We start from the raw sequence: 23,190 nt of genomic DNA on the forward strand, positions 1-23,190 counted from the left end.
AGTCTTCATAAAGGGCTGCCTTTTGTGGGGAGCACGGTTTAGAGGACTCTCCACTAGAGAAATGAGCCATGAGCAGAAAATACACAAAAACAGAAAACAAAACAGTGAAAGAAACTTGTTAGACAATTAAAAACAGTGAGATATAGGTTGCTGGAAAATGCCCAAGAAAGCACTCAAACCACTCCAAGAAAATATTCTGTTCTCAACCAAGCCTTGCTTGTGGAATGGAGTAGCTTCAAGTGAAATATGTCACAGCAAACCAACTTACTTAAGAACAAGTCTCCATACAACTTTAAGAAGAACAAAAAGACAAGCAAGAAAAGGTGTAAACAATAAAAGCTAAACCAAAAACAGAGAGCAATGTTGGACAAACTAGAAAGAATATGAATGAAAGGCAATCAAGAAAATAAGGAACTCAATGAAGAAAGAAGGCACACAAAAAAAGTCCTAAAGAAAAGTGCTAGAGTAGATTAAAGAAAACAGAAAACAGCTACTGGAATTTTTTTTTTTTTTTAAAAGCAAACTGTGCTATGTTTACAGATTTAACTGTACTGATTGAAAGCGAACTGGAATGTGAAAAATTAACCACAGAAACTTCAATGTCTTAACTCAAAAATGGCACTGGAATGAGGTAAAAACAGTAAGCCAATTGAGAGAAATAAATTTTTCAAAATTGCTGCCCAATTACCGTATTCTTTTCGGCAGTATTGTACACTTTTCGTATTTTATTTATCATTTTTTTTGTACTTGGAATTTTTGAGTGATTCTTTTTTCTATGCTTTTGTAACACTTTGAAGTATGTAAATCCAAATTTTCACAAATTTCCAGTGAGCCAATTAATTGCAGTAAATTGAAAACAGTAGCACGTTTGGAAGAAAACAGAGTATCCCATTCAGGAAAGAAAAACAGTAAGATGAACTAGCAAAGACATAATGGAATTTGTGTAAAGGAACTTGTATAGAATGAAGATACAAGCATGAACTCAAATCTAAAAATGAAAATGCACAAAAGATCAAGCAAATAAACTCAAAAACAGAAAGTAAACCAAAGCAAGAAACAATCAAAGCAATAAAAGTACTACTAGAAGTAATGACAATTATGGATTAACATGACTAAGACAAAACTTGACAAGATTACAAAATTAAAAGACATATTACAAGCTGTAACAACAAGTGAAAGGAAGCTTAAGGTCAACTCTAGGAAGGAGAATGCCATTCCAAAAGAGCAGCCATACTCATATGAACAATGAGTGCTAGAATCCTTTTCACAAACACATGGTGTAACAAAAGAAAACAGCAAGAAAACTCAAAATAAATCCTAAAACAGAATGGTAAACAACTTGAATTAAAGAGCTCTTGAAATGTAAAGTGCAATACAACTCAAAATTTAAGCAAAAACAAGCCTAGACTCTAGATACCACATGATGTGAATGTAACTACAAGAATACATGATTCTTTGACATTCTTAGGAGCAACTTGAGCTGGTCATAAATGGCACCTTACTTTAGAATTGAATCAATGTTCTAATTCAAGAACTCACCAAGACTTAGCACCAACCAAGACTCATATGGAAGTCCATATATTGTCAAATGGAATCAAAACACAAGGAATGAAGAACAAGAATTAAAAACTGGACAGAATTGAAAAGCTAGCTACTGAACCGAATAGAAACAAAGAACAAAGCTGGAAATGCAAATGTAAACGGTAGAAAATGAAGGAAAATACTAGGAATTAAAACTACCGAATGGAAAATTGAAGAAAAGGAAGAAGAACACTTATAGGAAGATGCTTGCTGGATTTTGAGAATTGGAAGAAGCCATTCACGCCACTTGGCACCTTGATCCAAGATAAGTGATGGAGTGCCGCCACTTGAAGCTCACCATTGCTCACAAGATAAGGCAAAGGAAGAAGAAGACTCTAGACTCACAATTTCTCTCCAAATTTGAGTATAGTCTCTCTACTATAAAATTCCAATTTGAATTGTGAAGGACCTAAGCCCTCCTTTTATAGGAGTAAGGGCTGGTCATTTACATAGCTTATTCCCTAAGCTACCCAAAAAAGCTCCTAAGATCACACCCCCCTTACTAAGCTCACTCCCCAAGCTTCTAGAATTTGCTAAACTAAAACCTAAAGATGCTTTTACAAAAGAGGTGTCTAATGTTTCCCTCTAAGCACCTTTCTAAACATTATTCTATATTATTTACAATTTAAAAGAAACTATAAAGAGAGATATTTAATATGAAGCCTATTATTTGAGAGTTTGTAGACTTCTTTATCTTTAGGCTTGATCTTCTCTTTGACTTCTTTTAATTTGTGAGAAGACTAGAAGGAAGAACTTCAAATGTGTAGGTGAAAATCCTCTTCCTTCATTAATAAAATCCTCTCCTATTGGATATCCATCAGTCACCCCCCCTTTATCATCATCCACCGAGAGCACAACATTAAAATCTCTCAAAATACACCAAGGCCCTATGAAGGAACTAAGATCCCTCCACAAAAATCATCTAGCCACGAATGTGTTAGTGCCATAAACACCTGCAAATATAAAATGTTTATCATGCAAATGGCAAGTTATAAAAATAAATTGTTCATTTACCAAGAAATTTCGGACCAGATTAGGAACTGACAAATACCAAAGTTTAGCAACTTTATTAACAATAGGAGACGTAGCGACAAAATGCATATTAACAGATTTCAAAAGGATTTCAAAAGAATCAGTGTACAACATCATAGGCTCAGCAAGAAAAACAGAAGGGGTTTATGTAGTTTAAGTAAACTAATCAACATCTCCACATTTTTGTGGTTTCCCAGACCTCTAACATTCCAGAAAAATGAAGAGACTTTCATTGTGACGTTGTGGAAATAACTATCTTAACACTTTTTTTGGATTTACCAGTCCCCTTAGGTGATCTTTGTGGTTTTCTTTTAGTGCAAAGTATCTCTTCCCCAGTATCACTGACATCTTCCTCCATCTCTTTAGGATCAGTCCAAAATTTTGAACAAACTGGATTTTCAAAAGTGATATGGTCATAATTAAATTCAACAATAGCAGTAGACGTACCAATATAAGGATCACCTCCCATATTTGTAGTTTCCAAACCATCAAGAGAAGAAAAGTGATTTTGCAGGACCAACGATAGTGCTTTAACATTCCCAAGAGACGTAGCCTTCCGAGGGGAGGTATGAGGCGATAGAGATGGTACAGTCACAATAGTAGACACTTCCACGTGATGACCATCAATTGGAGTATTGATTGGTGTTGTAGCGGTTGTAGGTGATTTAGCCCTCTGAGGAGAGGTGGGACGCAATGAAGATGGTATCGCTAGAGGGGTCGAGACTTCCACAGGGTGATCCTCAATAGAAGCATGAGACTTTGAGCCTTTAACTTTCATAACAGCAGGTGAATTCCTTAGCATCCCCTGTTCGAGGAAATCTGAAGTGTGAGTTGACAAGCCTTGCATGGATTCATGATCAAGAGAAGGCATGTCAACAAAATTATCCTCCACTCCACCTAGTTTATCAGAAGCGAGGTGGCCCAAGGGTGACCCTGCATTAGCCCCGCCAGGAACATTACTGTTCAATGTATCGTGGGGCTTTCCACGAGCTTCTGTTGCGGATCTTTCTTCCGATACTCTTTACATTGTTTAGAAACCACGATCCTCCCCTGATTTCGTTCATCAGAAATTATCTTCTGAGAAGATTTATGTTGAGGCCCTAGAACACAATCCTGATCATGAATCACCCGACACTGAGCAAGCTCATGCACTATCATCTTACAATGAGAGCAAAAAGGAGGGAGTTATTCGTATTCCACACCAGCTACAAAAGTATAGTTTGGATGTTCAATCCAAATGTGATCAAGAAGAGGGGACATCATATCAATATCCATCAGGACTCTGACAAACATACCCATATTCTTTCTCATATTATTCTCATCCGAAGGCAAAGGAGTACCGAGACCTCTGATGATGGAAAAAATCGCCCTTAGTTTACAATACTCCAAAGGCAATTTGTAGATTCGAACCCAAGCCTAAGTTTTGGTATTTTTCATGGTAGTTGGAACAACATCTTTTGTCCAGGAAAACAATCTCAAGAAACCTAGAGATAACTTCAAGGAACCCATCCCAAAGGCCCATCACATGTTTTCTAAAGAAGCGAACTCAAACTTGTAAAAACCCTTCCCGAAAGCAATTGTTTTCCACAGTCCAAGAGCCTTCCACACCAAGTGTGTGAGAGGTTTATCCCCTTAGAATGAATAACCTCACCATGAATATGGGTCTTATAATCCTCAAGGCCAACCAAGTAATTTGTCTCATTGATCCGGACCACAATCATGTCTTCTTTAATGCAAGGAGTAGGTAGCTGGTACAAATGAATAACACATGTAATTTCCAAAGTCTAAGTAAAAGATTCACTACAAGAAAAAGTTGTTTTACCTATGGATAATTACCCATGAATTTTTTTGGTAGGTAAAATGGGTTTTACCTACCAAAGATCCCGTAGGTAATGTTATTAAAAGTAAAAAAAAAAAAAAAAAAACAAGCTGAAGTGGCACATTACATACGAAAATGAGGTGGCAGGAAAATTTTTAACACTCAGTACCATGCTTAACCATAAGTAAAATAAAGTATTTTAAAAAAATAAAAGAAAATAATATTATGTTGAATTGGTTTCCTTTCCTCCACCACAGATTACACTCTTAGGTTTTCTTCAAAAATGTCAATGGAGGGTTCTCAAATCTAAGTCTAAACCGTGATGTGAGTAATCGAAACCTTAATACCTTCAGAGTTCTAAAACGCCCAAACAATGGAACTTTGAAGTTCTCGTTCTTTCTCCGTTTGGAAAATGTGTTTCCAATCTCTCTTTTGTTCCTGCAACCCAAATCCCGTGTCTTCCATAATCTACACTGAAATCTCCCATTTCTGGTTTCAATTTGTGAAACTGAAAGCCCTAATCTGGTGTTCGTAATTGTAAACCTAAATCCTCAACCCCGACTTCGAAAATTTAGTGAAAAACCCAATGGAGAGCTTCGTCGTGGTGGCCTGAAGCATAGACGATTCAAAGGAGATTTACGGAGGCTTCATTCATCCTGTACTGAGAAAGATATTGGCTTTTTTTTTCTTTCATTTATTGTAGGATAATGTTCAGTAGGTTTAGGGTATTTTCCATGATACCTAAAGTATTGATATTGATAATCTATTGTGATCTCATACTGTTTTCTTCATATGCGACCTTGAAGCGAAGAAGCTGGTGTTCTGTTTTGTATCGTGCAGGACCAAAATTTGAGGAGATGTAAGTCTTCTTTTCCAAAAACTTAAATTTTTGTCTTTGGAATGCATTATATATTGTCTTACTTTTTGTAACATGATTCCTGGATTGTGCAACCTACCTTACCCAACTCATGATTGGCACAGATTGGGGATCTTGTACTATAACTATTTTGCAATTATGGTCGGCCAATATGTATCTAAGTTTGCAGTTGTATGTTCAATCTGCTTGGCTGTGTTGGTCAGTCAGGTTAGCAAAGATGATGCAAACTGGTTCAGGGGTAAGAAAAATAAACTTCTGTTGAAAAAAATTAAAGAATCCTCCGGGTAATTCAAGGAACATGGACCTTCCGAATACAAACTGACCAATACAATGGCCCTCCCTCCAACTACCACACCTATTTATATTCCGTTCTCCTAACAAAACCTCCATTATTTGTTCTGTTATTCATAGGATTTGAAGTCCCTGTTGTACCCCTCTCCCTTCTAACATAAACCTACTCAGTAATAGGATGTTTCTTATTAATTCTCCTATCAAAGGACTAGGTAGTAATATATGCGATTAGGAGTGTGAGCATAGAGTGTTACCTGAGTTTTTGTAGCTCAATTCAAAATGTGGTTATAGTTAAGATATAAATTGCCTGAATTTTCTTTTGGTTTCTCTGATTGAATTCTTAACCCAAAAATCTGTTTAAATTTACGAGTTTAATATGGGAACTAGGTGAACACTCTTTCATTACTGTTGTTTGTTCTGTTCTAAAAGGCTGGGAAAGGACCAAGTGGTTTGGTTTTGTAGGATTTTCAAACAGGGATATCTTACCAATAAAAAATTAGTACCTACAAGCAAATAATGATGTAAATTATATTTTAGTATTATTTTTTAATAAAATGGAGATTATGTTGTATGATTCAGGGATTGAATTGAATCACTCCTTTGCTTGAGTTTTAGCCTATTGTACCCTCTTTTAGAGCCTTTTTTCATTTAATAAGCATAAGCTAAAATATTTGGTGTTACAAAAAGTTTACTGTAAATTGAATATTTTTTTAGGTTCATGATGCTTCACACTGTGAATTTTATGAATGTTGTGATAAAAATAGGTTTGCTTATTCTCTCTAAATCTGTTTGTCATGGCTTTTAATTAATCGAGTTTTGTGAAAGCTTTTTCTTTCAGTGCAACAAAGTTTGTAGGTTACAGGACCGGACCTCAAGCATCATTTAATGCCTAGAAATCAAATTATGAAATCATGAAGGACATATTACTGATCAAGGATTTTACATTATTTATATGTATTTTCTTTAACTACTGATGTAGATACTCTACAATTTTCTTTTTTTTTAAAATTGAAATGCTGCAAACCACCATTATCAATATCTGTCTATGATATGAAATTCATGTGATCCTAATAAAAACATATATGTAATTCATGTAATATTTTCGTTGGCTGAAAGTTCTCTTTTGCAGGACTCACTAATTAAACCAGTGACAAGGATCTTAGTTGGGGTAGCTTTAATAATCTTTATGATAACCTTAGTTTCGAGGGATCCTCCGGATTGGTTGAAGAAATTGAATTTCTCTAGTGTGAACTTCCCTTAATGAATTTTGGCTTGTGTAGTTATTGTCTTCACTCGCACGAGGAAGAGAACTAAAAATTTTCTGAAGAAGCGTGGTTGGTGAATGGACTTGAATTGATGCTTCTGTGATAGGGTTTTATACATCTCTCTATAATTTCAAGATTTGTTCAAGCTGACATAAGTTTTGTTGATTAATTATATTGTTGGGCGATATATAGTTAAAGCTGTCTATGACACCAATATTAAACTTTGGTTAACTGTTGAGTGGTTTTGAATCTTTGACACTTGTCTGATCTTACATGCAGGTGGGGAAGGCTTTGGTTGATGGGCAACTGCTGGATGTTTACTTTACCCCCGACCTCTACAAGCATATACTGGGTGTTAAGGTTACATGCCATGATATTGAAGCGGTTGATCCTGATTACTATATGAATTTGAAATGGATGTTGGAGGTGAGTTTCAATTTACAATCTTTAAGACTTTATTAGTTATTTTTCATAGGCAACATGCACACACTTAAGGGTCAGGCCATAATATAAGAGTGTTATTGGGTACGATAAGACTGATTGTGGGTGCTGAGGGAGAGAAGTGTCAGCCTCATCATAGAAGTGAGTGACTTGGGGGAGCTGCATGTGTTTTGGGAAGTCATGTATAAAATTGTGATTTCAGAAATTATTAATTTACCTAGGTTCGAGGCTAATCAATGGTTATAATTCAATAAGATACAAACTTAAGTGATTGGGTATTATAATATCGAATTCTCTAAGCTTTGTTGAATATCTAATATCAATAGTTCTTTTAAACTTTTCCTAATTTGAGTATAACAAAAGTTACTTTTAGTTTCATATTCTTTCCATTCTTATCTGGTTTAAGTCTAGCAGATCTTACAACTTCATTTATATTTGTTCCTCCCTACAATATATATATGGCTCAATGAATTATATAAATTCATTTCCTTTGTCAGAGATTTACATTACCTCATTCTATGAAATAGTTGAAGTATTGGAGAATATTAGCATTCTGCCAGATGTGTTGTGACAGTCGTTCGTTAGTGATATATGTTCAAGTATGCAACACCAATACATGAATTTTACCATGTAGTATGGTGTAAACGGTTGTGATGTATTCTCAAGGGTTTTTTGGGGGTGGTGGGGTGGCGAGGTTAATCTTGTTGGGGTGCTTCTCAGATTGTTTGTCATCTTAGAGTAAAAGTACTTAACTTTGTTAGGGGTACTTAAATTCTTTTAAAACACACTTGGTAACATATGTAGCCTTTGTTGTAACCTATTTTCCAGATTTCGTTGGAGGGCTTTAAGGCGTTACAGGGCATCTCTGGTCTGCAAAGGTTTCAGATTCACAAGGCATATGTAGCACCTAATCGTCTGCCATCAGCTCATACTTGGTAAGTAGATATGACTATGAATCTCTATATCTCTCTCTCTCTCTATATATATATATATTTATTTATTTTTATGTAAAGTTATACTTAGTTAATTTTATAAGTTTTTTAAAACACACTTGGTAACATATGTAGCCTTTGTTGTAACCTATTTTCCAGATTTCGTTGGAGGGCTTTAAGGCGTTACAGGGCATCTCTGGTCTGCAAAGGTTTCAGATTCACAAGGCATATGTAGCACCTAATCGTCTGCCATCAGCTCATACTTGGTAAGTAGATATGACTATGAATCTCTATATCTCTCTCTCTCTCTATATATATATATATTTATTTATTTTTATGTAAAGTTATACTTAGTTAATTTTATAAGTTTTTTAAAAAATGTTTCTGAAATTATTTATGACTATGAATCTCTCTCTCTATATATATATATATTTTTTATTTATTTATGTAAAGTTATACTTTGTTAATTTTATAAGTTTTTTAAAAAATGTTTCTGAAATTATTTATGACTATGAATCTCTCTCTATATATATATTTATGTACGTGTGTCTTTCATTTGATAAGGGAAAATACTCTTTTGCTTAGTTGGTCCAACTGATCCGAACTTCATATGCTTTTGTTCAAATATCATTGCATTTTCTTGCTTAAAACCACCTAAACTAAACTTAACCATTTCATTTACCGTATAAAAAGAATTAATATAAATTTTTAATGTTAATATATCTGTGTGCAGTTGAGAAAACAAGATATTGAAGCTAGACTTTTGGTGAAGATCAAAGTTGGATCCAGAAAAGCATGTGAGTATGTTAGAAAGCCGATTGCGTATCACAATTGTTTATTTAAAATATTTTTTTTTTAAATTATAGTTATATTATGTAAATTACATTGAAAAGAGAAATGGATATGTAAATTCTAAAATGTAAAATTCTCTAAACCAACAAAACAGAATGTAGCAATCAAGTATCATCACAATTCAGAACCATTTTAATAAAACCACAAAGGTGGTATTTAAAAAAAATTCAAATATATTTCTTCTTTCAATTTTAGATGTCCTCTAGAATTAATTCACACATAATTAAGAGGAAATAGGAAAATTGTCCGAATTAATTTACTATACATTAGAATTTGACAAGTGATTGATAAGGAGATTTTCCTTTTCTCTATTTTGTGTTATGCAGTTAGGTACCTATTCTCTTAGGTTGTTGATTGTTGGGATTTTCTTCCCTTCCTTCCTTCTGATATACGAAGTGTCGTTCAACAACAATTTTAACAAGTACTGTCACACCAAGAACCACCAAGGCGGAACTACCCAGGCAACAAGAAGATGACGATATTTATTATGCAAACTATTAGGATTATGTTTATAGTTTTTTAAATTGCGGATTATATAATTAGGTCACTTGACTTTTGAATTAGGGATCTTTAGTTATGTTTGAAGTTTATTTGGATTTTTACAGATATTTCAAGTGGATTTGAGTTTATCTTTCATAAATGTGTTTTCTTTTTCTTTTATGTTAGGTGTATTGGATGATGTTTGGTAATAAATTGTTCATTAGTATATCTTGGATATGAGTTGGATATATTAAATTTATACAAGTGTTAAAAAAGGCATTCATTTAAATACATGAATATACATTTTGATGGATATAGGATTACATACGAATTTACCCATAGAATATAGTTGGTGGGAAATATGTGTAGATTTTACCTACGGACTGGTGGTCGTGGGTATTACTTACGGACTGGTGGTCGTAGGTATTACCTACGGACTGTTATTACCTACGAACTCATAGTTCGTAGGTAAATTACCGATGCCAGTATTACATACGAATTTTTTTCCGTGGGAAATCTGTGGGTAATGCTGATTTACCTACGGATTTTTGCTGTTACATATGGATTTTGTCCGTAGGTAAATCAGTTTTTTTTTGTAGTGATTTCTTTTGGCCAGACTTATCATGTACGTTCGTATAAGAAGATACTTCACGATCCTTCAAACAATTTCATGAAATAAGGAAACTCTTATAATCCTTCGTCACTCCAAAAGACATAGGTTGTTGCCAAGAACCGTCGCTGACCGTCACAGTCCAGGCAGCGGACCACCACTACTCACCGCACCACCACCACAAATGGTCGTATCAGCGCGGCGCTCAGCTGCACCCCGCGCACGCACCACCGCTCACGACGCGCACACACCGCGCCGCAATACAGACCAGCACTCGCCGCTACCGCGTTCTGCAATCCTCCCAATAGATGCGCAAAACGCGATCCAGACTCGCCTCCGAGCACTGGCCGCCGTCGCGCCTTGGACAAACCTGCGCGAAAAACCTGGTCATCGCGAAGCACGATCTGGAACACCGCTGTCGTCCTGCGAAACCCTAGTCACCGCACGTCGCTATAGGACGCCACCGCCACCCCGCAAAACCCTCTTGTAATATAAATTAATTAAAAGTTAATACTTTTGTGAAAAATAATTAGCTTTTTAGTGAAAAATAATTAATTAAAAAGTTGATAATAAAAAAGTGATATGAATTATGTAACATTTAAATAAATTTTCATTTTTACATACTATACTCACAATAATTTTTACGATCTTGAAAACACGAGTAGTGTTTTTTATGAAAATTTGATAATCTAAACATATTTCTTAGGATTTCTTTAAATCAATAAATTTATTAATTTTGGTGTTTTTTTTTTATCTTTACTGTATTAGTTAATCTCGTAACAAAAACCTTGAATAAATTTTCACTACAAGAAAACCTTCATCTAGCTTCCATTTTTTTTGCGTGGGCCACTTGCGGACGGTACTCGCGTCGGCCAAATTGACTAAAAGCCCACGCAAAAATGAAATGGAACGCAGAAATGGATTTGATTTTTTTTTTAAAAAAAGTCAGCTTGCGTCGGCCAAAGCCCACGCATAGGCGTCGGGTTGCGTCGGCCTCAACCCATGCATATGCGTCGGTTTTGCGTCGGCCATAACCCACGCATATGCGTCCGCTTGGCTCACGCATGTTTAGGATTTTAAAATTTAAATTTATTTAATGCATATTTAATTCTTTATTATATTTATTTTAAAATTATTTTTTTAATGTTATAATAAATTATTTAATTTATCAATTTTGAATATAAATTAGTTAAATTAAATTTATTAAATTAAATAAGTGTTTGATTTAAAATTAATTGAGTAAAAGAAAATATTTATTTAAATTATTTAAATATTATATAAAATATTTTATACATAAATTTAAGAATATAAATTTAAAATGAAGTAATTAATTAATACAAATGGTAATGGATCTATTTAAAAATAGAGAATAAACTTGATCTAAAAAAAATTTATTTGGTTTAAGAAAAAAAAAATTAGATAAAACTTTTGATTGGTAACTGAAATAAATTTAAATGTTATATGTGTGCAATTGATGAATGAAGTAGGATTTTTGTTTTGATATCCATTATAATTTTAAAGATGTTATTTCTCATAAATGAAACATAAGATCATCTTAAAGAATTAGCGAAAATGTATATGATACAAACATATTAAGACTAAGTGCGTGAGTAAGTAACTTATTCTTAATTGTTAGATTGATAAAATATCCAAAATGTTCCAAAGTTGACTACAAGCTCTATAAATGTCATTGTTATAGTTACTGAGTATGATATCGAAAAAACATTAATGTTTTCCAACTGAAGCACATAATAACGTCATAAGTTGTAAGTAACGAGATGACACGTATGCAATATTTCTTATAAGTGTTTTAATATAGTTTTTCAATGTACTAAACTAGTATATGGACCCGTGCAATGCACGGGAATATTTATAATATTTTTTATTTAAATAATAATATTATAATAATAAATCTATATATGAAAATTAAGAATTATTTTAGAGAAAATTAAAATTATAAATCAAAATTACATCAATTATTGAAGTATTAGTAAAGAATTAAAAAAAATCAAATCGATCAATTATTCAATTATTAGTAAACAATTAGGAATACATAAAGAAACAAAAATAAAAAATCAACCCAGTGTATTATATTTATTGTCATGTATAAATATATTTAGATAGATGTTTTCTCAAATTTAAAAGGAAAGCAGGTTTCCATAAAAAGTAAAGTTTTCTTCTGAATAACTGTGCTTGAGCATTTTCTCTTTGAAATTGGCAATGAGTGTTTTGTAGCTGCGCATTTTCTTGTTCATCAAATTGTCAACGGTGTTTTGTACCTGCAAAATATAAAGCATACAAAATCTTTTAGATACAATATCCATGAGGTAGTCATATATTCATAATTTTATAAGTCATATATTCATGTAGCTGTCTTGTAGATGTTAACCACATAGAAAATGGTAAACACATTGTTTAAAAAAACAGCAAGCAGAACTTAAATGTATACACCTACATGTATGCATATTGTAAGTCGTTGTATTCTGTTTTCATATTATTAAATAAAAACTTTTGACATAATAAATTGTAACATAATGCAATATCTCATTAATTATAGGAAATACTATTATAAAATAAATATGAACTTCATTACTTGTGGCCAAGTGTATTTAAGGCTGAATTCAGAGAACAATAATTTCATGAGAAATGTAAAAAAATTCGATAACAAAAAGAAGTAAGATGTATTTTTATATTCAAAGTTTTATAACAGAAAATATACTCCGTAAGAGAACAAAACATACTAAAAAAATACAAATGGACTACATAGTTGCTTTTCTTTAGGTGCTATAATATGAGGGTTGATCAATATTGTATTCAATGTCAACACATCTCATTACACATCTGATGTTAATTGCATCATTGCAAATATAATAAATAAAAGAGAAATGTCAATAAAAGAATGGACAATTAATAGAATTATGTAAATATTAAAAAAGAATAAGAATGAATTTGTACCTGTGTTAGGTTTTTGATTCAGTAGTTTAAAGAAATCTACTGAAGAAGTGAATATTTATGAAACAAATAAGATAAAATAATATGATACAATAAATTTAATTAGCAAAAGTTCTATGGACTTTTGATGATTATGCTGCTTGTTTTTGTAAACAAAAAACCATATACCTGTCTGAATACAGCTGAATTTTGATCACTTTATTTAGGAAGAATTATGTAACAATACATGTGTAAAATATTATAATATAGAACCTGTGTAAAGTATAATAGCTTCCTATTTTCTGTACTAAATATCCCCTTCTTTCTCAATAATTACAATGGAGTTCCTGTATTAAAAACCTCCGAAGAAACAAAATCATCAAAACAAAATTATACACAATTTTAATTATGAAATTTATTAAGAAGAAATAGATGAATACCTTTCTTTGTATGCAAATTAAGAGGAAACCTGTAAATACCAAAAAAATATTAGTTTAGTCTTGCTATATTAGAAGAAAAATATCAGAATTAAAAATAGTTTTGTATTAAAGAATTTTCATACCTGATAAGTATTGCTGTAAAAATATTTTCAAATATTTTCAAATATTTCCCTGTAAACCACATTAGTAGTTGAATTAGTTGTATTTCCATCATCATCCAAAATTAATATTTTCAACCCTTTCTTGGATTTAACTCTGGAAATAGCAACATATAACTGTCCATGTGTAAACACTGGACGTGGTAAATATAAACCAACTTTATTAAGGGTTTGTCCTTGGCTTTTGTTTATTGTCATAGCAAAGCACAAAGATATTGGGAATTGTCTTCTCTGGAACTTTAAAGGCAAGCCTGAGTCAGAAGGAGTCAAATTCATTCTAGGAATTAATATGTTATCACCAATATTTGTTCCGGTAATAACTTTGGCAGCAATCACATTTTTCCCCAAGTGAATTACTTGTAATCTGGTTCCATTGCAAAGTCCATTGGCTTGATCAATGTTCCTTAGAAGCATTATTGGAACTCCTACTTTTAATTTAACACTGTGATTAGGAATTTCGGAACATTTGATATCGTTCAAAAATTCAGTTGTAAACCACTCAGCTTGAGCATTTTCTTGTCCTTCAGATTGGCAAGGAGAGTCTGAACTTAAATAAGTAACTTCTTCTCCGGGGATTAAGGTTAGAATGAAGTCATTGACTTGGTCCACACATTCTGTAGTAGGACACAATATTGCACAATCATCAAAAAATGCATCAGAGTTGAGATTCTGTATGTACCCTGGATAAACAAATTCAACCAAGTGCAATAAAGGTTGTTCAACATTTAGAATTAGAATGTCTTGTGGTATTTCAATAGTTGCATGTCCCAACTCATTTAATTCCATATCTCCATCTCCAATGTGAAGTATCCAATCTGCAAAATCTTTTATTTCTGATGCAGTTTGCTTTGATTTTTCACTGTTTAATCTCATATTTTCAGTAAGTTTGAAGACTTTGCAATGTTTCCACAATTCTAAGTAGTTCAATGTTGCCTTCACAATATCATATCTTGATCCCTTTTTTACAACAGGCAATATCTATCTAAAATCACCTCCCAAGACAATGACTTTGCCACCAAAAGGTTTAAGGGCATTTTCTTCACTTACAGCCCTCATGATATCCCTTAGAGTTCTATCCAGAGATTCAAAACAGAACCTATTCATCATTGGAGCTTCATCCCATATAATTAAATTAGTTTCAATCAACAATTTGGCCCAAAAGCTTCCTTGAGGTATGTTGCAGGTTGAATGTTCATTTATTAACAAAGGAATGCAAAATGTAGAATGAGCTGTTTTTCCTCCAGGTAGTAACAAAGAAGCTATGCCGCTAGAAGCTACATTTAACACAATCAACCCTTTTGATCTAATTGCAGTAGACAGAGTTTTCCACATAAAGGTTTTTCCTGTGCCACCATAACCGTATAGGAAAAAAAAACCTCCAACTTGTGACAGTACTGCTGTCATTATATTCTCATACACAACCAATTGCTCCGCAGTTAGAGATTGAAAAAGAGAAGAATGAATTTCAGACATTTGTATCTTGTCATAATTTAATTCATCAATAATTAATCTATTCTCATAAATAAAATAATCTGAATGAATAGGTTGTGGAAGACTGTTAAAGTCTTTTAAAGATTTACCATTAAGAATCAATAATTCTTCTATTTGTAGAAGACAAAGGTTTAGTATTTGACCATCTTCAATTGTAAGACCTAGCAAAAGAACAACAGTTCATATTTTGAACAAAATAATATGTTATAATGTTTGAAGAAAGCAGAAACTTATACCTGGTAGGTTAAACTCTTTCCTTTTTTTGTATACAATGTCATCAGATAACAATTTCCAAGTTTTGTTCCAAACTTCCTCAGGTCTAGACATAGTATTCATGAGTAGCAGTGTAACAAACAATCTTCTCAACTGAGTTCCTGAAGCAAGGGTGTTGGCCTCTATAATTGCATCAATAAATTCTTTATCCTCTGCCAACAGACCCATGGCATAGCATGCCTCTTTATAATTTTTGTAAATAACACCATTAATAGTCCTGATGTTATCATAATTACAACAACCCTTTTGAAAATTCAACAATAACCTAAGATAATATAATTCTCCTGTGCAAGGAGGAATATATGTTAGCCTTCCAATACTAACCCCCTTTTTCCTTGGTTTCCATTCTCTTTGTTCTGACATCCACACAAAATGGTTAGGGTATTGAGAATAAGTCAAATTTTTCCCCTCTGGATAGATTTTATTAGCTTCAAACCAAGCTAAAAACATTGTTCTTTTATGTTGATTTGTATGCAATATTTCATCAATATCTTCATTGTCCTTAAATAGAATGGGTTGCTCTTTTAATAGATGAAAAGTCAGCCTTTGAACTGGAGGCCATCTATGATGAATGTCAAAGGCAAGTATTCTCCAAACAGCTTCACAGGGAGATATATATCTACAATCATAATACTGTTTAATTTCATCTATAACTGGTGTCTCAGTAGAGTCTTTCTGAGGATTAGTAATTTTCAAATTTGCTCTATCTGGACCTTTGTTGACATATTTAAACAAATACTTGATTGAATTTGATTTGTTGCAATATTCTGTGTTAACATGAGCCTGATACCTCAGTAGTAGCAATGGGCTATATGGTACAACATTCCTATTGTCTAACTTAATTCCATTTTTAAGAATGAATATTCCTTTATCTCGACGTCTGTAACATGGATATCCATCCTCATCAATAGTAGTCAACAATTTAAATTTCTTTGGGTAAAATTTTGAACATTTACCGTTAGTCATGCAAGGTGAGGAAAACCGAGCTGCTCCGCATGGCCCATGTATCATATACGTTGCAACTGCCTTTGACTATTTAGGATATAAATCTGCCTGCGGTAATTCTGCTGAAATCACTCCATCAATGTCTGTTGGAGTTCTTAACTTTTTTTCTCCATCCAACCACAATAATATGTGGGCATGAGGCAAACCCCTTTTTTGAAATTCCACAGTGTACATGATGGCATTTTCATGTGTTCTTCTTGAATCAAAGTAGAAAATAAGGTGCGGAAGCAATGGGTGAGATGATTAAGACCCTCCTAGGAGTTGTGTTGGCCTTGTAGGTGCATGATGAGTATGGTGTTTGAGTGGTTCGGCCAGCTCAAGGGAGAAGGTGAAAGGATTGAAGTTTAGAGCCTAGATTTCTAGGAGAAGTAAAGCTTGTGCACAAAAATGGCAGCATAACCTTACTCAATTAAACTTGAAAATATAAGGTGTAGGCTCCTCCTTTTATAGGCTAAGGAGGACCATAATGCAACCCTAATGCTAGCCAAATGAAATGTAAATGTGAAGCACATGGGTGCACATGGCACATGGGTGCACAAATGAGCACATGGGGAGGGGTGTGTCTAGTTTTTATGCTCACCCCCCCTCCATGGTCTTTCTAGAATGTTCACACAAATATGCTTTCTACACTACTCTAATTACTAAGCACCCCTAATGGGCCTTTATGTAACAATTACAAAGGTCTTCTCTTCCCAAAACCGTAGCTTTGACCCATGTGTATGTGAAGCTAGACGGTCTAGAAGGAATCCTCATCATGGCCTAGACGCTCCTTATGTAGCCGCTCCTCATCATGGCCTAGACGCTCCTCTTCATGGGCTAGACGCTCCTTTTTGAGTCTAGACGCTCCTCATCATAGGCTAGACCGTCTAGTCTTGGAGGCTTGGCTTTCATCGTGTGGTGAGCTTGGGCCCTCCTCCATCATCCCCTCCCTCTTGAAAAGGATTTGTCCTCAAATCCAAAGCTTTTTCTTCAACTAGGGGGATGGTTGTGGCTGGATGGTGTCCATCATCTCCTCCTTCGGGAAAAGATCTATCCTCAGATCTACAGACTTGATCTCGGATAGCAACCTTTTGCTTCGCCAAAGCTTGTCCTCCTGGATCAAACGTCCACCTATAGACATAATCAAATAAGGCATAGGTGTTAGTTTGCAAATTAATTTTACTAGGTTGCCATTTTTGCTTTTCTTTTGGTTTTGGCAACCTTGGACAAAGTTTCTCTTTTAATGGTTGTGTGTGGTCTCTAATCATCTTATGTATTTTAAAAGGTTCATTTGTGGTTACTTTCTCTTTAGGCATAAATCCCATAGAAGATGGTAACAACTTAAAAGGAGAAAGATGATTGAACCCACACATAACTTTAAAAGTAGAAATATAAGTAGTTTTGTGAACTACTTTATGGTATGTTTGCTCACCTCTAGAGTTGTGTGTGCACTTCATGATTATTCTAGGCATAGTAGAAAGAGCTAGATTTTCAAATATATTTTGACCATGCGTTTGAGGATGATAAGAATTTAAAGTGTGCAATTTAGTTGCAAGTTTTCCAAAGGAAATCCTTAAATCATGGTTTGCGAAATTTGGAACTCTATTCAACACTATGCTTGAAGATAAACCATGAAGATGTATCACTTCTCTAGAGAAGAGTTTATCCATAACCATGAAAATTGAATCACAACCTTTTGTTGTCCTAGGGAGTTTTAATAGGAAATTTATATCTTCCCAAGGATCATTTGCAAAAGGTGAAGGAGTATAGAGTTTATGAGACATTGCCTTGGGCGTATTTTGAAAACAAGAATTGTACCTAAGGTAATGTCTTTGAACTTCTTTTCTCATGGGGGACAAAAGTTTTCCTTTTAAAAGCTCTAGAGTTTTATCAACTCTAATTTGTCCCATGAGTTCTCCTTCATGAAGACTTTTTCTCTTATGTGTAAGGATAGTCTCGTTGTGACAACCATTGTTTATAAGGATTTGTACACTTTGCAATGGTTGTCTCAATAAGACATGACAAGTTTCTTTAGGCACTACTTCACATAAAAAATTGTTTTTGTAGATGCTTATAAAAAACTTGACATTCACTTGGTGATATCCTAGCACATATGAGAAATAATCTATTTCATTTTTATCTATGCAAGCTTCTTTTAAAGACTCTTCTTTTTCACTTAGGCTTGCAAGTGTTCCTTTACAAAAGGTAAGGCTAGGTTGTTCAACAAGAGGTATATTTTCAAATGTATTTTCAACTTTTCCTTCTTGTTGAATGACCTTGTGGGAAGGAACACTCTTCTCCCACGCCTTTTGTTCTTCAAGGGTCTTCTCATGCTTTTCTTTTTCTTCTTTTTCTTTAGCTTCCCTTTCGACTTCCCCTCTCTTCTTTTGTATTTTTCTTTCCTTTCTTTCTTTATGGGAAGCAAACAATTTTTCTACCCTCATTTCCCAATCTAGGCAAGCTTCTATATTTTCTTTTCCATGGAAATGGGGTTGGTCTACCCTAACCTCTCTTGGGTTTTCTTGTTCTTTTCTATCTCCTCTATATCTTCTAGGGGGTGCTTGATAATAATCATTTACTCTAATGCTTCCCTCCCCAAAAGAATCATGATCTTTAGAGATATATGCATGAGAAGGTAATTTTTTTTAGAATGTGAGGCTTCTCATCCTTTGCTTTAGTCAAAACATTAAGTTTAGTCTCACTCTCCAATTGTCTATATGCAATTGATTGCACAGTTTGTGAAACTTCTTTCAAAAGAGTTTTTAAAGATTTTAATTCACTTCCAATAGACTTTGTAGAATGAGAAGAAGAAGACATGGCTAAAGCTTTGTGTATATAGGTGTTTTACTTTGAGAAAGTTTAGGAAAGTTAAAGAAGGTAGTTTCCCAGGTAAGGGAGGTGAGTCACAAAGGACTACTTAAATACCAAGCCTTTTCCTTGCCAAAAACTATCCTCCAATATCTTCACACAAGACTTTCTCTTAGTGAAACACTTAGAACACAAATAAGTTGAGAAATCAATTTTTTTTTTTTTCAATGCAAGAAAACAATGTATGCTAACTATTTTAACAAAGCTAGTCGGTTTAACACAAAATAAGCATGCAAAGCGTTACTACTAAGCAAAAAGAAAGACAATCACCAACAATTAACAAAATTAAACATGCAAAACGTAGCTATGAAAGCAAAAGAAAAGCAATTACAAACAAGTAACAATTACTAATCAAGAATGCTATACTATTCGGCCCTAGGTGAGGCTTCTTGGACACTTTGAGCCCTTGAAGACACACTCACCGTCTAAAACGTAATTAAAAGAGGTAATTAACAATAAACCAAGTTGCAAAAGAAATAAGAAAACTCCCTTTGTTGTTCCTCCTTTTGGTTAGTGCACTTCTTTGTTGTCTTGATTGTTGATCTCCTAAGTGTTTGTAGTGTTTGTTTCAAGAAAGCTTGTTTCGGCTTTGGCTTTGTCTCCTCCTTAGAATGTTGGCTTTAATTCTCCAATTTCCAGCACCTATTCACAAGGGCTAAACCTTAAACCAAGTCAAATTCCATGCACATAAGCACCAAGGGAGAAATTAAATTCCAGCACCCAAAAAGAGAGGTCAAGGAACAAAAGCAAGAAACAAATTTAATTGAAAGAAAACAGTACCACCAAAAGGATTTATAATATGACAACTTAGAAAGAGATTCAAGAAATTAAAGCAAACAATTAAAGGTACTCAATAAAAGGTTGGCACACAAAAAGAATTCCTAAAGAAAAGCACTAGATTAGATGACCAAATAAAAAAAACAGCACCACTGGAAAATGTTGTGGGCCAGAAAATGTGTTTGTTCCCCGATTTATGCTGATCTGTATTTTTGGAATTTGGCTCTGAAATTTGTTATGCAAGATATTCAGGGTCTTATCTAAAATCTGGCTTTGGATTCACTCAAAACGGATGCACCATTTTTTTTTAATAAATTTTGCAAAATTGGTGTTCGGTTATGCCAGCTGGAGCGCTTCAGATTTGCACTCTGATCTTAAAAGATTTATCATTTTTTTCTGTTGCTTCTTTTGACCTAATTATTTTTTTGTCTTTTCTATAACACTTTAAACTTGCATTTTCCAGAAAATCAGAATTTTCCTATGGGTGGAAATATTTTTCTGGGTTAAAACAGCCAAAACAGAGAAGGTGTAAACAGGGGAATCTGAAAACTGGAAACAAAAACAGCAAGATACCAAAGTTTAGACACAATGGAAATTTGTGAAATAGAATTTGTGTATGATCTAACACAAATGGAACTCAAACTAAAAATTAAAAAGGCACCAAAGGAGCAAAGAACAACAGATTCAAGCAAAATAAAGAGACCCAAAATCAAGAAACAAATAAGCCAAATAAAAGGACTACTATGAATTGTTGACAATATGGATGAACATGACTTGACAAAACATGTATAGATTCAGAAAATTAAAGACTCAAAGCATAATATGAACCAAAATAATGAAAGCAATAAAGACTCAAAGCCTAAAACAAAATAGCAACACAAAGGTGTATGGAATCCTATCACAAATTGCACAAGAACTTGTTCAAGATCAAATGAACAAGAGTGCTTCGGTTGGATCTTCCACAAAGCACACCAAGAACAAATTAAAAAGTAAAAAACAGCAAGACAAGTATGGAATTTAAATGACAATATGAAATAAAGAAGAACTGAAAATTTAAAAGACCAAGCTACTCATCTTGAAGAACCAAAAGCTCTGATACCAAATGATGGCATTTTCATGTGTTCTTCTTGAATCAAAGTAGAAAATAAGGTGCGGAAGCAATGGGTGAGATGATCAAGACCCTCCTAGGAGTTGTGTTGGCCTTGTAGGTGCATGATGAGTATGGTGTTTGAGTGGTTCGGCCAGCTCAAGGGAGAAGGTGAAAGGATTGAAGTTTAGAGCCTAGATTTCTAGGAGAAGTAAAGCTTGTGCACAAAAATGGCAGCATAACCTTACTCAATTAAACTTGAAAATACAAGGTGTAGGCTCCTCCTTTTATAGGCTAAGGAGGACCATAATGCAACCCTAATGCTAGCCAAATGAAATGTAAATGTGAAGCACATGGGTGCACATGGCACATGGGTGCACAAATGAGCACATGGGGAGGGGTGTGTCTAGTTTTTATGCTCACCCCCCCCTCCATGGTCTTTCTAGAATTTTCACACAAATATGCTTTCTACACTACTCTAATTACTAAGCACCCCTAATGGGCCTTTATGTAACAATTACAAAGGTCTTCTCTTCCCAAAACCGTAGCTTTGACCCATGTGTATGTGAAGCTAGACGGTCTAGAAGGAATCCTCATCATGGCCTAGACGCTCCTTATGTAGCCGCTCCTCATCATGGGCTAGACGCTCCTCTTCATGGGCTAGACGCTCCTTTTTGAGTCTAGACGCTCCTCATCATAGGCTAGACCGTCTAGTCTTGGAGGCTTGGCTTTCATCGTGTGGTGAGCTTGGGCCCTCCTCCATCAGTACATACCTATAATAAGATAGAAATTGATTGAATTATAATGCAGAAAATCTGAACATAATTTTAAAATATGGATTAATCATTACCTGCATTAACTTTGCCAAAATATTCATCTTTTTTGAAGTCAACCATCATTTGATCTAATTTCATCTTGAATACTCTGCAAACTATATCTGGCCTATCAGCAGCAGTTAATCCTCTTGATGTAACAAAGTCACGTATTTCAGGCCAATTTACGTTGCAGGTAATTGTGATAAATAAATCAGGATATCCAAACCTTTTACAAATTGCCATTGCATCTTGGCAATTGTTGAACATATATCTCATTCCTCCCGTGAATGATGCAGGTAAAACTATACGCTTCCCAACTGCAGAAGAATTTGTTTCTCCTCTATTCATTGCCTCTTGTACACCGTTGAGAATATCACAACGTATTGTTTTTTGGTTTGCTCTTATGAACGACAATCTTTGAGATTCAACCATAGTATATGCATCAACCAAGAATTGTTGAAACAGACGACGTGAATGAACTACATTTCCAAACTCAACACTTCTTTCTTGAATTCTAAATGCAATGAATTCTCTTAACGATATACGACTTCTTTTACGTTCTTTGCTATTGCGTACTGGAATATCTTCTTGATAACCATCTTCTCCAAAGGGGAATATTAAAGGATACTGTAATGGGATGAAGGCTGTATGTGTCTCATGCAACCTAAACAGTTGTCCAGAAATTTTTTTCACTATGATATCTCGTCCTACATCCAGGTTGCTCATATCACCGACAATTAACGCTGCTATCTCATCAGTTGTAGGGGTATTGTACACCCTTGGATCTTTTGAACAATGTCTAAATAACCTCAATCCAAAATCTGAATGTACATCAGAATTTACAAAATCTTTTACTCTTCTAAAACTTTTTGCCAGGACATTGTTATCATCAATCATCTTGGTAAGATCTTGAATCAATGATTTATCAAACTTCAACTCTTTCAAATTGAACCTAAATAAAATTTAAATAAATATTAATTCAAAATAATATTATAAATGAATCTGCTGAAAAGAAACTAACATAATGTAACACATACCCAAAGTGAGATACTCTGTTTAAGAGTTCATTTTATGTATCATATATGTAAAGTTGTGCGAACTTGAGCATTTCTCCACTGTGAGGTAGTAAGCTTCCAATCCTATGGTAGTTTTGTCCATGCAGAATAAATTGAGGAGGCCCAAAACC

General features: G+C 34.1%; 1 protein-coding gene and 1 pseudogene across 4 annotated transcripts; one reads left to right on the top strand and one right to left on the bottom strand.

Annotated features, from left to right (window-relative positions):
* Positions 1-4,641: 4,641 nt before the first annotated feature.
* LOC137819048 (uncharacterized) lies at positions 4,642-9,798 on the top strand. Of its 4 annotated transcripts, XR_011082222.1 has the most exons (7): positions 4,648-5,090; positions 5,239-5,291; positions 7,145-7,291; positions 8,135-8,241; positions 8,398-8,504; positions 8,972-9,035; positions 9,417-9,798. XR_011082222.1 is itself a non-coding variant. In XM_068622771.1 (6 exons), coding segments are annotated over exons 3-6 (342 nt in total). In that variant the 5' UTR covers positions 4,642-5,099; positions 5,236-5,291; positions 5,414-5,460; the 3' UTR covers positions 8,399-8,509. The 4 variants fall into 4 exon arrangements, 2 of the variants coding, with proteins under 2 accessions (XP_068478872.1, XP_068478871.1); XM_068622771.1 differs by lacking the exons at positions 8,972-9,035; positions 9,417-9,798 and adding an exon at positions 5,414-5,547 and having other exon boundaries at positions 4,642-5,099; positions 5,236-5,291; positions 8,398-8,509; XR_011082223.1 differs by lacking the exons at positions 4,648-5,090; positions 5,239-5,291 and adding an exon at positions 5,554-6,554.
* Positions 9,799-13,700: 3,902 nt separating this feature from the next.
* LOC137818819 (uncharacterized) lies at positions 13,701-22,901 on the bottom strand (annotated as a pseudogene).
* Between the last annotated feature and the right edge of the window lie 289 nt (positions 22,902-23,190).

Source organism: Phaseolus vulgaris, chromosome 10, assembly GCF_000499845.2.
Source record: "Phaseolus vulgaris cultivar G19833 chromosome 10, P. vulgaris v2.0, whole genome shotgun sequence".
Taxonomy (NCBI): Eukaryota; Viridiplantae; Streptophyta; class Magnoliopsida; order Fabales; family Fabaceae; genus Phaseolus; species Phaseolus vulgaris.

What these genes read in the sequence shown, in the direction of transcription:
- LOC137819048 (XM_068622770.1), top strand. Translation starts at nt 5,461, where the DNA reads ATGTATCTAAGTTTGCAGTTGTATGTTCAATCTGCTTGGCTGTGTTGG. An exon ending in TGATGCAAACTGGTTCAGGG is followed by an intron (nt 5,548 to 7,144) that starts GTAAGAAAAATA and finishes TCTTACATGCAG; the next exon opens with GTGGGGAAGGCTTTGGTTGA. An exon ending in ATTTGAAATGGATGTTGGAG is followed by an intron (nt 7,292 to 8,134) that starts GTGAGTTTCAAT and finishes CCTATTTTCCAG; the next exon opens with ATTTCGTTGGAGGGCTTTAA.